Consider the following 17,630-nt stretch of genomic DNA (forward strand, 5'->3'; position numbering starts at 1 on the left):
ATTATATTACTGGCCTTGTAGCAGGCTGAAAAGTAAAAGCAGGGGAACTGATCAATAAGCAGCAACTTAAAATTCCAATACATTTTTCATGTAATCTCAGAAGTAAGAACTATGCAGTAAACAGAAGCATGATGTTCATCTTCCCATTTCATACCTCCATCCTGTATAACTATAGAGTGTACTGTAGCGTCTGAGTTCAGACGAAACAAATCCCCTTTTTTGATAAAAACTCTCTTTTCAGGATCTTTTCCAGGGCTCCAGTTTTTAAGACGAGGATTCTGATCAGGACAATTCTCTGCAACACAATGTGAAATTCATCTTTAAAAAAAAAAAACAAAACACAAAACAACAAGCATCATCACATCAATCAGGGCGGCTTTAGGATGAATATGAGCAAGGCAGAGTATGTCAGCCACAAAGGATTGCCACCTCCTTCTGTGGTTACAATGCCGCAGACACTGATGTCTCCATTCGCATTCAAGCAGCCAAAAGATACCTGAAAGGTGGCTAAAATCTCAAGGGTGGGAAGGCATTCTTATACTAAACTAAACTACTGATGACCACAGACTTAACTGTCAACTGTTGACAATACGTACTTTTGAATCCCATCTGACTTTTTGGAGGCTTTCTACATCAACTCCAGCTGATGAGGAGAAGGAAGTGGGAAGTACTCAGATCCTTAGGAGTCACACTGAGCGCTGGGTGTCCTAGGCCAGCTAACATGGTTTAAGTATCTCGCCCTCCCTCAAGGTCTCTCCCTGTATGAGAAAGGCTGATCCCTTTTTGCTTTTAAGCATGGAAATCACTTTTTTCAGTACATGTTTGCAGGTAAGGGATAAAGGTTGTTTAGTATATTTTTTAGTATATTGTCTAGTATATCAACACAGGAAGGACATGGACCTGTTGGGACAGGTCTAGCAGAGGGCCATGAAAATGATGAGAGGGCTGGAGAACCTCTCCTGTGAGGACAGGCTGAGAGACTTGGATTTGCTCAGCCTGAAGAAGAGAAGGCTCCAAGGAGACCTTATAACATCTGTCCAGAATCTGAAGGGGGCCTACAGGAGAGATGGAGAGGGACTCTTTGTCAGGGAGTGGAGTGATAGGACAAGAGGTAATGGCTTTAAATTGAAAGGGGAGAGATTTAGGTTAGATATCAGGAAGAAATCCTTTAGTCTGAGGGTGGGGGACACTGGAACAGGTTGCCCAGAGAAGCTGTGGATGCCTTATCCCTGGAGGTTTTCAAAATCAGGCTGGATGGCGCTCTGAGAAACCTGGTCTAGTGGGAGGTGTCCCTGCCCATGGCAGGGGGGTTGGAACTAGATGGTCTTTAAGGTCCCTTGCAACTCTATCCATTCTATGATTCTATGATAGTATATTATTTAGTATATTATTCTACTTTACTGGTTAAAGCAGATTCCTGGGAGACAAGGCATTTGGGTCTCAACTCACTGTCTGTACTCCTTAGGAATCTGGCCTCAAGTGTCAGGCTACAAACCCTGCAAGAGCACAGACACGCGCAATCCTTGCCGAAACCCTGACGAAGGTTTGGCACTGCACAGGCAGTAACACCATACTAACAAGGCCAGAAAAGGAGAAGCAGCAGCAAGAAGTGACAGGGTTGTGCGATTTCAGACGAAGTTAACAGCAGTGTGGTATTTACAACATGCACATCTTTAGTACATTAAGAAGCTGAGTAACCCAGCAGCATAGACATGCTACAAAAACGGGAAGTATATTCCTTAGATTTTCTTACCAAAAGCAAAGCCAGACTGAAAATATTTTTCTTAAGCGAAAGACAACCAAAAAGATGCCAAAATAAACAGGTTAGCAGCCCAACTGAAAGCAAGAGTCAGAACAGCCTTTTCACATCTTATCTTCTGGAGAAAAGCACCCACACATCTGCAATGCAACTTTAGAGGCAAGACGCTATTAGTAATAGTCCGTTCTTGCAAAATCTAAAGAAAATGAAACCTATCCACAAGTTTAACGCAAACCAGCCTCAGTTTTGCTGACAGAAATCTTTTTCCTTTGGTGTTACTCTCCACATTTCAAATCCTTTCCAACTCAGGAAACCCACATAAACCAAGATTTGACTACCAGTGGGAAAAAATTAGCAGAACTGTATAAGGGCAAAAGGCATCCAAGCAGTAATATAAAAATACAAACAAAAGAAAATCTTTTTTTGGGATCCTAAGACGACAGTATTTAGAGAATTAAATTCAGCACATTAGGGAAATCCAAAAAGCAAGAAGCATTGCAATTAGCAAGACTGCTGAGCTCTCCCCAGATAAATACAAGTCTATTGCCTGACTCATGCAGAGTCACTAAATCCCCTTCCCTAGACACCGCACACACAAGTTCTCTGAAGAAACACGTATTTCCTGGCTGGTAGCAAAGGGCAATGTGAGGAAACCATGAGTCAGCAACCTGATGATTTCTGCTTAGTCTGATTCACAGAAGAGAAGAACTAGTAACTGTAATTTTTTTCTGTTGGGTCAGAAAGAAGAGTTATAGCACAGTAACTAAAAAAAACCCACAATTAAATCTACTACACAGTACAATCCATCAACGAAGCCATCAGCATCAAAAATAGGCACTTATACAATGCAAGCGTGCTTCTGAAGCACAGTGCACCAACTTTCTGGGAAGCAGATCAGATGTGCTCAGCGTAAGTATTTTGAAATTCTTCCTTAGCAGTTGCAGTGGGGTACAGGGAAACATCAAATATTTAGTACTCCACCATATGTTACCTCCAAAATTACTGATCAGATTTTACAGACCACAGTCATTGCTTCTCAGTTAAGGTTAAATGAAAACAGAAGCATAGATCAGAAAACTGTAGGTAGTTACAGCTTCGCCAAATTTAACCACTCATGTTGAAAATTTTTCCAAGTCAAGCCGCTGCTTCAGAGCATTTTTGTAGAATTGGGTTAGCTCTCTTTAAGGTTTAGTAGCTTTTAATTGATTTTTGGGGGGAGGAAGGAGGAGAAAGTGACATTTTTGCAAACGGTGGGAAAAAAAACACCCACAAAAAAACACCCTGCCAAAAAAAAAAATAATTCTAGAACCTTCCATGCGCTGGAGCAAGGATATGAAATTTGGCAGGAGAAAAGGCAGGAAACAGTTCTCAAGATGTAGTTAAATAGTTGCTTTCTACCTGCTTAGCCACCAAGTCTGGAGTTTTTAAGGCCTCTGGGAAAAAGTTATCAGTGTTATATTATGCTCAGCAGAAGTTTATCACAGTTTGGCAGCTGAATTTTCTGAGGATCCTGTTTACCCTGGGCAAGCTCCAGCCGAGAACTGCAAAGGCCAAGTAGAACTTTTCCCTGAAAATCTGCCCAGCTTGTCATCTTGACCCTGCAGCCCAAGGCCCTGGAAATGGGGAAGGAAATTGCATTTCCAGTGCTCCCCCTGATCTCCAGTGTTCAGGACTCCTTAGGAAAAAAAAAAAAAAGATGATGACAGGAAGATAAAAGCAAGGAGGAAAAAAGAAACCAGCTGACAGGCAGGAACAGAAATGCAGACAAGTATCATTTTCCCTTTGGGGAAGGTATGCCGGAGGTTTAGGATTTACACGCAATTACTACTAAGTTTCACATTCCCTCCACTGCCTTTTAAACAGCCATCAAAAGTACTGACAATATGGATTTCCAATTAGCCCTTAAGAAGAACACACCTCGTTGGAACTGGTGTCATTGGCTGCAGCACCGCATGTGCTGGGTTGGATCTGAGCATATGAACGTTTCAGCCTGTTCAGAGACTTTTGGGGAGTTGCTGTAACAACAACACTGTGAGACTGAAATTTCAGCCAGACTTTCCTTGCTGCCTATAGAAGTTTCTCTTATGTTAGTGTTTCCAAAGGATTCTGTGGGTGCATGTTTATTGTTTTGTTTTTGGTTTTTTCTAAGGATAATGCAGGGAAACTTCAGAAAGACACAATACAGCAATTAATGCTGAAAATTGGCCTTGACTTTCACTGAGAAGCAGTGGGACATTGAAGGAACGAAGTCACGACCTTGGGTTACTCTTTAGTCCTTATGTTAGTCATTACTGCAGACAAAAAAGCCCATCTACTAAATCACAGCAACTCTTCCTGCAACATCCCCAGTACCCCTGCTGATCCATCAACCACGTGCTGAACATGTATTCAGTGCAAAAAATCCACAATGCCTTTGGAATGTGCTACTGCAGATGAAGTAAAACCATTCCAAAACCACTTACACTATTAAAAATGGCAAGCCTTCTCCTTCATATTATCAGCTTTTAAAGCATAAAGGGACTGCTATGTTATGTATCCCACAGCACATGATAACACCCCACTTGTACTAAAGCCATCATCAAAATCTACAACTTTTAGTTAATTAAACACCCCACTTGTACTAAAGCCATCATCAAAATCTACAACTTTTAGTTAATTAAACTTTGAAGTCTTGGTATAAAAGCCGAAAGGTGGTTTCCCCCTCCATGTACTTCTTAGTGTCAACTGGCTAAGTCACCCTTCAGCTTTCTCTTGAACTTGGCTGTAACCCCAAAGTACTTATTGCAGATACGTAGGAGATCTAGATCATGACATACCAACAACTTTCCATTTACTACTCCCACAGCTGGTTTTGTTTGTTTGTTTTCTTTCATAATTATTAGGAAAAGTCACCAACTTCACCCAAGAAGAGAGTGCCACCATCAAGGGTGTTCCTCTTTATGTGAGCATTCATTTTGTACTATCATCTGGAATCTTCAATTGATTATTTAATTTGTTCAGCCTGTGTGGCATTCACTTTGGAAACTGAATCTTTGGAGTTACTATGCCAAAAGCCGCTGAGGAGTTTAAGTCTGTTGCATTACAATAGCCAAGAGTTTCAATTCAAAACCTGTTTAGCTTTTAGAAACCTCACTTCTTCCTTAAAACAGAACAAAAAAAAACCCCACACCACAAAACCAAAACCGACCAAACAACAAAACAACCCATCTCCAAACTATGCTACCAACCTTTAGCAACTGCACCTCACAGCAATTTTTAACGGTATTTGGCCAGAGGGATGTGTACTGAGTGATAAGCAGTTAATCACATCACCTGTTGATGATTTATAAACACTGGCACATTTGGGAGGTTTTCCAAATGCCATCAAAGTTGCCCAGTTTTCTAAGATCAGCTGAAAAAAAAAAAATCAGGTCTAATAGATGAAAAAGGTCCCTGCGCAATTTGTGTATAAACAAAGCAAACATGCACTGTCGGTATTAATTCTTACAGATCTTTAAATATTTTTACTTCAACACCCTTTTACTACCTTCCTCGGTTACCACTTAGACAGGATTTCATTTTGCTGCAATTTGTGAACATATGAGACAGCTTCTTCTGCAGACAAAAATAATTACACTTACACAACATTCACGCTTCCTTCCCCCTCACCAGCAGTCTTTATTTACTGCTATACCTTTTTCCTTCATGTAGGTAAATTAAATAATTCACAATAAAAACATATGAAAGTGACACTGATAACAGTAAGAGGAGCTGATCCTAGCCCGCAGACACCGCCTCTCTCCATGTTAGAGCTGCAGTAAGAGTCCTATTTTTGCACTTAACTTTTAACACTAATCGTGATGCTGAATTACTGAATTATGTTCACAGGGACAGTAACTTCTAGTATGGCTTTGTTTGCAAAAGAACTTACCATCTGGAGCATATTTTGAAGCTATTCCCAAAAAAATCCCCAGTGCAACAAAAAGCGAAAGGCTAGAAATGGCAAAGCAAATGAGAGTGTTTTTATGCCTGGCGGCTTCTGCCTGGCGGCGGTGCTGATCCACTGGCAAGGATGGGAGTCTTGTCCGGGCTTCTTGTCTGGCAGAGGTAAATTCGGCTGCAGCATGGCTCTGTGATGGCGGCGGGGGACGGAGAGGGGCAATTCTCCCTGGGATGTACCCCGAAGACCTGTGACTGCTCCCATTCTGTGGCCGGAGGAAAGCAGGGGAGCTCCCCCTGGCATCAGTGTCTTGCATGTTATAAAGTCACTGGAACACATGCACACAGAGGGGGAAAAATAAGAGACAGGCTTAATGTCATGTAATAAAGAGTACAATACATAAAAGAAAAAGAAAAGAAATAAACAACAAGAAGTATTTTAAGCCACATCCCTTCTTAAGAAGGACAGCCACTGAATCCATGGCTATTTACAAAGCATCAGTCACTCAATCGCTACTGGTCATTCGCCATGGGGTAACCACTTGAAACAATAGCATATATATCTTCAACAAAATTAACCTCAAAAGCATCTGGGGTATGGGAACACAGTATAGCACAGCGTATTTCTTCAACAGTTCCATGCGGTATTTTTCACAAAATGTTTTCACAGTTAACTTGTATTATGTGATTAAGAAACAAGCTGAACAATGAGAAAGCTAGCAACCCCTTCTTCCCCACAGTTATGCAAAGAATGCCTAAATGTATTTCTTCTGCACAGAGAGGCTGAACAAACTCCTCATTGTTTTCCTTTATGGAAAAGAAGCTGAAAGATACAAGCCTTCCTTCCACACTAGAAGCAGTAAAAAACATTTACATTTTATACGTAAAATACCAAACATTTTATTTCTATTCACACTGATGCAACTTAGTCAGCACTTTTAAGTACATGAGGCACAGAGAGCCTGCAAACTCTTGATCTGCTCACAGCGGGTATTCGGTTGCAGTAAAAGTGCACCAGGAATGGTGCTGTAGGAGAGTCATATGCATCTTGTCCAGCAAACCTCACGGGTTCTCTCATTGCTGAGATGCCCGGGTTGGGACACAAAGCCTGGACGCAACACAACTGCTACAGATCTCTACCTATCGCCCAGAAGGCAGCGCTGCTATTTTTCTCCAGTTGCTAGTATTGTTTCCATCTTTTTTTCCTGAAGCAACCAAGGAGGAAAGCCTGCCAAAACCATCATCACTGCCTGGCCCATCCTCACCAGCAGTTATAACTTAGCACACTTCTCTGGTTTGCTTTGAGACACGCAAAACTGCATTTGACTGTTTTCTCAGGCTTACTGGTCAATTGTGTTGTATTGTATGGAGTATTCACAAAGCTGGCATGATCTTTTAATATTTATTTTTTTTATTAACAGAGGAGTTTTGAGAAGGCTGCTCAAGTTTCAGTTACCAGAAACCTAATTTTCTAAACCAAATCCTGAAGGGGATTTAGGTATAAGTCATATATTAAACAGCAAGATGAATTATGAAAATAAAAGCTACCAATAATGGAAAAGCATAAAGATCCTCTTTCTTTTCTGTTAACAAAGGGAAGTCTGAGCTACACTCTGAAGTGCCAGGCACGCTGGTGAAGGAGAAACGTGACAACTGCAATCTTATTCTGAGAAGCAGCAAAGGAGCCTTTTGTCTCACACGCTGCAAAATCTGATACTTCACAGTTTCAAGGCAAAAGAGTTGTTATTATTGAACAAGCTGGATTACCCTTTCATGGGAGACAATGAATCTCCAGATGTACACGCCATGACAATAAAGGCACTGAAACATTAACTGGAGTAGCCATCCCGGAGTGCAAAAATTATGCCAAGTCCTCCGGCAGTGTTTCTCACACCTGTTCATTGTAGCAAATTGATTTTCACCATTCTCCTTTCTGTTCTTTGAGAAACTATTTCCCAAGCCTAATCCCCTGCTCTCAAACTTAACTGCCCAATGCATTATGAGCATTATGGAACAGTTTGCTTTCAACACATGCTTTTACACTCAACTAGTCGTCTTTCAGCGGTGAAAACTCAATCACTTCTATGTTTTAGAAGTCCTGTTAAAAGCTGAGAAGGAGCTTTTCAACTGATTCAAAGACAGTATTTATGTCTAGCTGAAGCAAAGACTGAAGTATCTTTTTTGATCAAAAATGTAAAGAAATCTGATCCAGCATATCCAGCATTGAGATTTTTTTAATGGTTTGGAGCACCAACTCCTTAAACTTGGTTTAAAAGGTTTTCACATAGGGCATGTATCTATCACAGTGATAAAATGACTACACAGTGTTCATTACAATGTGATACAAAGAATTAATAAGTTTGTTAATTGCTTAGCTATATCAACTAAATCCAGAATGGTTATGCAAAACTTAAACTTACTTTTATAAAATAGTTTTACCACTATTTTGCCTACTGAGTCCTTTAAAAGTACTGATAGCCCTTTCAATAAAAAAGTCGTTCATTACAATAGACATCAAAACCACTTATTTCGTATTTTAAGGATATTTTGTTTTGTACAAAGCATTCTCCCTTGTATGCAAGCCTCATTTTGCAAACTGTAAAAGTTTTCCATCTGTCCCACTCAAGTGCAAACACAGGTCACCCCAATGACAGGTGGAAAAGAGACTGCAGAATCACTGTCCTACCCATTACAAAACACAAATAATGAAACAAAGTCATAAGGAGATACTTTGCACAATCAAAAGACTTACTATATAGATTTCCACTACAACAGGACTAACTATTTCAATACTTTCTTCCCTCTTCCTATATTATTTGAAATTGTCTAGCTGAAAGAAGGATCTTCTCCATCCTGGAGAGCAGCTACTGGCTTTTCTTTAAAATTAAAATCTGATTCAAATTAACGACTTGTTTATTTCCAGTCCGTGGAAGTCTTCAGGTAGCACCACACAACTGCAGGTGTAATGACTAGCTAGGTGGCCAGTTATGCCCTAGAAAATGCACTTATTTCGTTGCACAAATACAGTTTGAGTAAAACGCAAGGCTGGGGCGGGGAGGGAGGGGGAGGGCGCAGGGGAAGGGAGGGGAGAACACATTTGAACTACTTAAATACCACGTTTCCTTGCAAGTGATTTTTCCATCTAATGCTATCTCCACCCAAGGTTTGCCATTTCCTTTTGAACTATGTTTATGCTGTGTTCCTTTATATATATATATATAGGGCAAAAATGTTTATATGCTGATATTAAACGGCCACAGGAGACAATTTGTGATTCAAAACACCAGAGAGCACTGGCTTCTGTCACCAGGTTCTCCTAAACCCACAGAAGTGGCAGTCCTCTTAAAGGAGCTTGTGATCTGGACATCTCCTCCTGATGTTGCAGTCCGAGACAAGAACACCAGCACTTCTACAATTGCACTGTAAATATACAGTGCGATGCGGTATCTAAGTTTGCAGCTTGCTTCAGAGTGATTTCAGTAAAAGTCAAGTTCTTACACAATATTTATCTGATTACCTTATGTAACAGAGCTTCACAGAATTCAACCTCTACAAATCTGTTAGCAGCCTGCCTGAATGGCATGGCAAATATCTCAGTATTCTCAGACTTCTCACCTTTCAGCCTTCAGAAGGTACTATGCAATATCCTCAAATCCATTATTCACCACGGCTTCTAGCCAGGGCCACACATAAGTACGTGCTGCCAGCTCGCCACTACCAGGGAAGCTTCCAATGCACAGATTAGGCTAAAGCGTCTCAGATGCTTCATCCCACTTTGGACTTGTTACTACCCATCTGCTGGAAAGCTACACTATTTGCATGTCACTCTTTTGCAAGGGCAGTGCTACTCCACATAACCCAGATTTCTGCTTATGCACCCACAACCAATGCAAGCAAGCAAGTACTTCATTTCATCAGCCAACTCAGCTTAAACCACCTTCCAAAAAAAAAAAAAAAGTTTATTTTGCACAGCATCTAAGTAAAAGCAGTGACTACCTACAAGTCTGGCCCTGCCAACAGAGCACCTAAGCTGTGTGGACAGCAAACCCCAGCAGGCAGACAGCAATAAGCCACTGAACAGGCTGCAACATCTCCATTCTCCTCATGTATTTCTTCACCACTTTTAACTTGTGCCACTACTACACATTCATAAAAGCCCACATTGTTCCACACTGGCAGAAACTGGAAACATATGCACTGTACAACCATGGGATAACATCTGAACCTCCTGAGACGTGAAGAGTGCGCTCAGAAGCGAGCTGCATGCTTATCTGTTACTCAAGTCAGGGCTCATTTCCTGGAAAAGGAATGGAATTCTTTCACAAGGTAATTCAAAACACCACCTGACACCACCCAAAATGTGGGAAGTATACCAAGATGTTTCATACTTCTCTGCTGTCAAATGTTTAGTGGAACAAAACACATCAAATGGACCAGAAACCTCCTGCATCCTTGGCACCTTCTCAAAACTTTGTAAACAAAGTACACTTAACCCCATACAGTGCAAAGAAATTAATGCTTCCCTTAAAGCATGTTTTAAGGATGCATACTTCACAGGTGTTAAAACAAAAGAGAAACTAGAAGAAACCTCACTACTGTTGCCCTGAGCTATCAAACACCACCAGCTATAGCATACCATTTAATTACCATACCATTTAATCTCACAGTATATAATCACCATTAAGGAAAAGACTGAGGAAGGGTGGGGGAAAACCACACACGAAGAAAAAACATCTCCCCGTGCAATATAGGGCCGCATTGGTTACTGCTGCCTTCCTGGCACAGGCACTTGTCTGGTATGAGATCAAAGGGCAGTGAGAAACCCATGGGAAGGGAAAGAGACCAGGAGTCAGTATTAAAAAGCTCCTAAGTAGCTGCAATTACGGAACAGAAAGTGGTGTAAAGCAAACTCCTGAAGTATGACATGCACACCTTTACAAGCCTCCAAGCTGGTCAACTCTAATGGAGATACTAACTTCAGGACAATGTTTCAAGTGCCTTAGAAGCCCCAGTTCAACAAATCTCAACCTCACCATTAAGAAAGTTAACGGTTCCCAGTAGACGCATGCTCTCCTATCTGGTTCCACATTTTCTTCCACTGCCTTATTTTGAAATTACACCTATTCACTGTAATAATAGACAGCATGTTTGTAGGAACCTACTTTTCTACCTGCTAGAGCTGGAAAGAATACATGGACAGTGAAACACATTAACATAGTTAAGTAACTGTTGGAAATTACAACCATGTTCCTAACAGCCTAAAAAATCCCAGCTGACTTAAAAAAAAAAAAGTGTAAAAACTCTAAACATCTTCTCTCGCACACACTGCTTGCTATATTTCACCACTGAGTCTTCTCCCTTGCCCAGCAGTTTCACAAGGACAAACAGCAACAGCCAGTGAGAAACAGATACACAAACACAGTAAGAGTTATAAACTTTGCCCCACAAAGTTCTATTGCACCAGGTTTTCTGAATTTCTTGTCTAACAACTATTAATTTTAGTTAAGTTTTCCACTGAAAATGCACAAAATTGCCTGATACGCAACCACTGGAAACTACTTGAGTTGAGGACCGTATTTCCTAAAACAAGTCTTTCCAAAGAACCACAGATCAAGAGACAGAAGTGCAAGCATGCATATTTACAGTAAAAGACAATATCTGTAGATAGAAGAAATCTTCTTCAGCTGGTCTAATGAAATATTCTGAGCACACTAATCTCTGTCTGAGTCAGAAGCAAATTTTAAATCTATATATGAGTAGGGAAAGTTTAATTACTTATGTTTAGGTGATATGCAAAGCTATTTTGTTATTATCTATGGATTTGAAAGGACACTGGGGCAGGTGGGAAAGGATGGTAAGAAAATTGCTTCCCAAGGGAAGGGCACAGGTAGTTTGTAGCCCGTGGAATATGAGTTTGCCTGTGGGAGCAAGTATGAAATTACAGCACGCTGAGCAAAACTACCCTCAGGTTCACAGCTTGCAGTATACAGGAGAGCCATTAATTCAGCTCCTGGCCTCTTCTGAAAGCGTTCGGTAGATCTCCATTAAGGATGAGGCTGAAAGGTCAGAGGCAAAGTGAGATTCCATATAAGAAAAATGGTTCCCCTCTCCAGTGACAACTGGGCTTTTGTCCTTCACCCACAGTTTGTGTGAATCAGCTCTGCAGCAGCACTTGGTTTCGCTGACATAATTGTCAGGAAAGCATTTGATACAGCAGATGAAACACCTAACTTTTCATAAAGTTCATATACAAAATTTATGGATTTTATTAGTTCTTCTGCAGAGATGCATCTTAAAACTGCAGGGATGTGTTAAGTCTTTTCCAATTCCTGGATGCTAAACATTATCCTGCAAGCAGCCAAATGTTCTTGACCGACATCAAGACACTGCTATTTTCAGTCTGCTCTTTTAGCATCTTCAGATCTTGACCACTGAAACAAGGAAACACAAGCCAGAAACTACAGCATTTAACCACGGTCTTTGTATCTAAAATGATGCCTGACACTTAAACTGACTTCAATTTTTTTCTTCTTTTTGTTTCTTTTTAACACAGTTATTCTTTATATATCACTTACAAGTTGGGGAACTCTATTCTGTTTTTCATTCATTGTTAAAACAATAGCACGTTCTGCTGGAGGAAGTTATTCAGAAATCATTCACTTCTCTGCATACAAGTGAATCGACCAATGATTTAAATACAGATAATCCAAGAGAGCACACTAGGAAATACGGCACGTGTGCTGAAATAGGCAACGCAAATGGAATATTTTTTACTGTCTCTCTCATTTTCAGAAATTAAAGATTTAATAACTTGCATAAGAGATCAAGAGTGGAAACTTGCATTTTAATTATGCATCTGCCATTAACTTGCTGTGTGAGTCACAGCTTATTTGGGCCCCAAGCATGTAACATGAGAAAAAAAAAAAAGCGGTCACTAGCCTCACAGGGACATTGAGGCTTAGTTTACAGAACACTTTGGTCTCCCTCAGCTCAGCAATGCATCCGAGTAAAAGCCTACTTCTAAGCAAATAAATAGCTCTGCTTAAGTCAACAGCTTCCACGCAAAAGTAATGGATTTGCAGCATTCACCTTAAGAGAACCTGAAGAAGACTGTAGGGAAAACACGAAAAAAGAATTTTTTTAAAATTCTCATATTGACAATAAGAAATGGTACCTATAGATATCTACAGTCTCTAGAAGAACACAAATTCCATCCAAAACAGCTACAGCTTAGGACTTCACTGCAGAAATTTTTTCTATGTAATGGTAATACACTTCAGAGAAGTGGAGTCGAGTTCTTGAAACACTGATGAAACAGAGTTCTACCCTGCAGTCCCTTCAAGAGGAAGAAGGTGATATTAGATATCTATTTTCTTTCTACTAAATTAGAAAAGCTCTCATAAATAGATTATAAGCATATATGATAGCACAAAATAGAAGAGGCGGTAGGGAAAAGTCAGATCCCATATTTAGCTTTGGTCAATAAACACAAGCATAAGTACTCCAAGAAACCCCTGAATGTATTGATAGAATCACTTAATAATCAGTGGGTTGTCATGTTTTATTTATAAATTTTATTTAAAACATGAATCACTAGCATAACATGTTCTCTTCCGTATCATTTTATGCAACAATTTATTCTTCATCCTGGTTCCTTGTGCTTATCCCGGTTTCGTTCTCAGGTAAAGCTCTCGGTTCTTATAGTTTTAGGGGTTTTTTTCAGACCAACTCAAATTTCAGTAAATGATATGCCACCCATTATTCTGCTTATTTGAAGGACTGTCTCTGCAGTTTTTAACTCTGCATCAGCCACAAAGAAAATAATGCTGCTTGAGAGGCTGAATTGCTGTAACTGCACACCCACATTCTTTTAGAGTTGTCCTGCATTTGTATGAGCCAAGTTAGATGAGTTTGCATTAAAAGATAATTAAGCTAAGAGCTCCAAAACACATCCACTGAGCAAACAGCTGTGACATCAGCACCTTTGGGGGTTTTGAACCATCCTGGAGAAGGATGATTAAGAGAGAGGATATATGACACAGGTCCACACAGTCAGAAGTAGCACTGAGAATGCAAATGACTACTCATGTCTCTTCCAATAGGAAAAAAAAAAAAAGCAGAAATAGGGAGGTTTCTGAACCTGACTCAGTGGACTCTATGGACTTCAAGAATTCGAAAGAGCAACAAGGTCACAGAAGAGACGTCAGTCAAGGATTGTTAGATAAATAATGCTGCCTCGAGCTTAGGAAGTCCTTGAACCCTAAGCTGTTAGAGGCTGGAAGCAGCAGCATCCTCATGCAGTATCTTTACCAGACATCTATTACTCATCACTGTCAGACATCGGGTAATAGTCTGGATGGACACTTTGTGTGATGTGATGTAGCCACTCTTCTACTATGCTTTGAGGTCTCATTTAGCTGTTGTCTTCTGCCCTGAGTTTTCCAAATTCACCTCCTCCTATAACGGCCGAATATCCCCTCAGCTCAGCCACTGCAATCGTCTTTGGACATTATCAGCAGAAAACACACCTTTACCTGATGGCTTAAATTAACTTGCCAGACTGACATACCGTAGCTGAAACATAGGAGCAGTTTTCATTTTGCTGTAGAAATTGGTGACCTCCAGCAGAAGGGTGGGGCACATACCAGCCTTAAAAGCAAGTGTCTTGTGAAAAGAGTTTCTCCAGCTAAGCTAAAGCAGGATAACTTGACTGTGTATCGGAATGCCAACAGCCTCTACAGCTCTAAGGTATCACAGGAGTCACAGAACCACATGACTCAAGAGCCTGGTGAATAACATACAGCAATTTAACTTATGCAACAAAAAACCCTCTTGTACAATTTTAGAAAAGAAAAGAAAACAAAAATATTTTCCATCATTTTCTTTTGTAAAAATCACAAACAGCGAATTTGGGATCTCTCATAATAGAAGCAAGTCTTCAAAAAGCAAAACAAAGCCTTCTAATCCACCATTAAGCCTGTATTCTGCTGAGCTGGGGGCTGCATTCATATTTTGGATTACTGTGGTAAATTCCTTTCTAGGAAACTCCAAGAACTTTGCACCCAACAGCCAAGCCCTCCAATATCCTGCCAGGTACAGCTAGTCGTTTTGCGTGACTGCGTTACTCCTTCCTTTTTTTTAATTTTATTTCCTTCTTCTTAATCCCACGCACCAAAAAAATAGAAGAGCTATTAGTACATTCCGTTTTGTCAACCTACTTCACAACAAAGGAATAAAATCAGTTACAGGCTCTAAAGTACTCATTCTTTAATGTCTTCAGTATTTCCTTTCAATACTGGCAAATACATCACTTTCCTCCCTCACATCTTTCTTCAAGGTATATAGTTTTCTACTTCCTCTCCAATTCCTTTCTCAGTATTACTATTCCAAGAAAACATTTCTGTGGATTTCTACACCCACATCTACAAACAATTCATTCCCAATTGTCTTGCCAAAACCATCTCCATTAAATCAGTAGTGAAACCCTTTTTAGTAAAAATAAGCTAGGAATGGATTGTCTAATCATGATTCAATTCCAAACAAGAAACTGTAATTTACAATACAGATTTTAATCACATTTTGATGTATACTTCAGCTGATTTTACAGAACTGCCTTGCTAATGCAAAGAACGAACTTTACCACTATGTTTCGGACTCGGCTTCTATCACATGATTTTTTTAAATAGAGAAAGTGAGATTTACTGGATGATAATTTTCCCACTGGGTTCTCTCATCAGTTTTAAATCATTGGTGCAGGAATGCAGAAGGTGAATAAAAAGAGTTGCTCCAAGCACCGTGGGGCAAGCTTCCTTGCTGAGATGCATGATGTGGCCTGTCAGCCGAGGAGCTCCTTTAGCTGTGGGGCAGGGGTGTAACCCGGGGGTGCACCTCTACAGCTATGGGGGCTGTAGCCTCAGCCTCCAGCAAACACCAAGGGAACAGGTTCCCCTCCTCCCTCTCCATTGCCTGTGCAAGGCAGAACAAAGAGGAGGTGGAGCTCCAGGGTGGTCAGTGTCTTCTCAAGAGTAAAGAAGCAAAGGGCTACCTCGTACAGGTAAGATAAACATAACAGGGTCACTGAATAACATCCTTGACATTTCTAACACCCATCTGTCTTACCTGTCACGGAGGAAAAATAGCAACCTGCAGAACACTGCTCATTTTCTGCAAACAGGACTTCCACACCAAGAAGCTGAAATGACTGACTTCAAAATGCACAAAAATAGTGTGCTAAAACTGTTTAATAGTAAAGGGGTTTTTTGCAACGTGCTAGACACATGATAAAGAAAGTTAATGACTGATCTCGGTATTAAAAGCAAATTAACGTTATCTATAACTAAAGAGCAGTTTCCAGTCCAGATTGTTCAAGGAATGCTGGCATCTGTTTGCATCTTTGGTCATAAGTATGCAAGTATTTAAATCAGACTGAAAAGCACCTGTCACACTGCACCCTATCATTATTCAAGGAAATAAAACCTCCCAACCTCCAGTACAAGCTACTCAAATATGTATCAACTGAGACCTAAAAAAAAATTTTAAAATAGCAATAACACAGGAAATCCCACAATTTTTTCTTCAAGCTTCTAGGATCTCCTTGTACTCTACCTATTTTTATATTCATGCCTTAGAGGAAAAATCACCTTTTTGTTCCCCTGAGCCATCCGCTGGTTTGTCAACTTGTAAGAAATGTGAACTGTGCCACGAAACAGTAACTCTTCCAGTCACGGGACCAGTTACAGCCTGGAAACCTTTAGTGGATTTTACAGGGCCTGCTGAAAACAACATTTTTTTCCACACAGGGGTCACCATCCTCTACTGCTTAGTGTCTCCACCAATTAGCAAACAGTCTAACGAACAGCTTTAAAAGCTTGCAGCCAATCCTCATCACCTTCCCCACAAAATATTGTGGGGCTACAGTGTTAACGTTCACAATTTAAAAACCCTGCACTGAGAAAATATCTATCCACACCTCAAAATGGCACACGCCGCAGCTACTGTTCAGATTAGATGCTAGACTTCAGAAGACACTTCTGCAATCTCTCTTAATCACGGACCTCACAGCAGTCCTATTGTCTTCCATTCCACCCACACCCACCCCCAGCTTTTTCTTCTTTTTCTTCCTGAATCCCTTCATAGCTGGGGGCGTTATTGATGCTTTATATAAAACTGCTATTCCTCTGGATGCTTTGCCTAGCTCGAGCCTCCGGCATACGCTCTGCTGGATGCTGCATTGGTAGGGAGAGAGTAGGGGAGCAGGCCCAAAAAACTTGACCTGGCAGATGAGGATTTCACATCCATGCAGGCAGTGCGCAGGATCTGTGTAGACAAAGCACCTCTGAGAGCTACAGACTCCTAAGAACAAAGATGAACCACCCCTCCTCCCTACTGCTGCCCGTGGGCCATTTCACAGCAGCAATACAGATAAGCTGCCACAAATATTTTTTTTTTGTGATTCATCAAAACTTGACTAATGAAAAATGTGAAGTACTGTGCTTTACCTTCCTCATTGTATTGTCTTTGTCCAGCCCCAGGCACTATTTCATTTTTCTAACTATTAGGAATATAAAATCCCTACCCTTATAAAGAATTCGTGTCACTGACGTTTATAACATAAGCTGGGAGGTAGCACCCTCGGCTCCTACCCCTCCTGGCAGCTGCCATGTGGCACAAAGGCAGACACCCGCTGGGATTGAAGCGGGCTGAGGCACACAGCACCCACTCCGCCTTTTCCCAGCCCCCGGGCGAGTGGGAGCAGGCTGATGGCTACCGGGCACGGCAGAGGCAACCCGCCAGCCGCCCAGGGCGCCGGGGGCTGCCGACGGGGACAGGTCCCAGCGGACACCGGGCGAGCCCAGCCTGGCACCCCGGCCCCGTTCCGGGAGGGTCGGGCACAGAAACCCGGCCGATCCCCCACACACCACCCGCCTTCCCCCCCACTCCGCCGCACCTGCCA

General features: G+C 41.1%; 1 protein-coding gene across 4 annotated transcripts in view; it reads right to left on the reverse strand.

The window, feature by feature from the left end:
• Nucleotides 1–17,630, reverse strand: part of TMEM2 (transmembrane protein 2) — a 51,892-nt gene that overhangs the window by 32,403 nt on the left and 1,859 nt on the right. For 2 of the 4 annotated variants that reach the window (XM_014958490.1, XM_014958489.1), the window contains exons 2-3: nucleotides 5,670–6,006; nucleotides 155–295 (exon numbers count right to left, since the gene is read on the reverse strand). In XM_014958490.1, coding sequence (XP_014813976.1) covers nucleotides 155–295; nucleotides 5,670–5,994 — 466 coding nt within the window. In that variant the 5' untranslated portion in view covers nucleotides 5,995–6,006. Of the gene's footprint in view, nucleotides 1–154; nucleotides 296–4,986; nucleotides 5,094–5,669; nucleotides 6,007–16,317; nucleotides 16,964–17,630 lie in introns of those variants that run through there. The other 2 variants (XM_014958488.1, XM_014958491.1) reach the window with 2 other exon arrangements.

Source organism: Calidris pugnax, unplaced genomic scaffold, assembly GCF_001431845.1.
Source record: "Calidris pugnax isolate Ruff unplaced genomic scaffold, ASM143184v1 scaffold360, whole genome shotgun sequence".
Taxonomy (NCBI): Eukaryota; Metazoa; Chordata; class Aves; order Charadriiformes; family Scolopacidae; genus Calidris; species Calidris pugnax.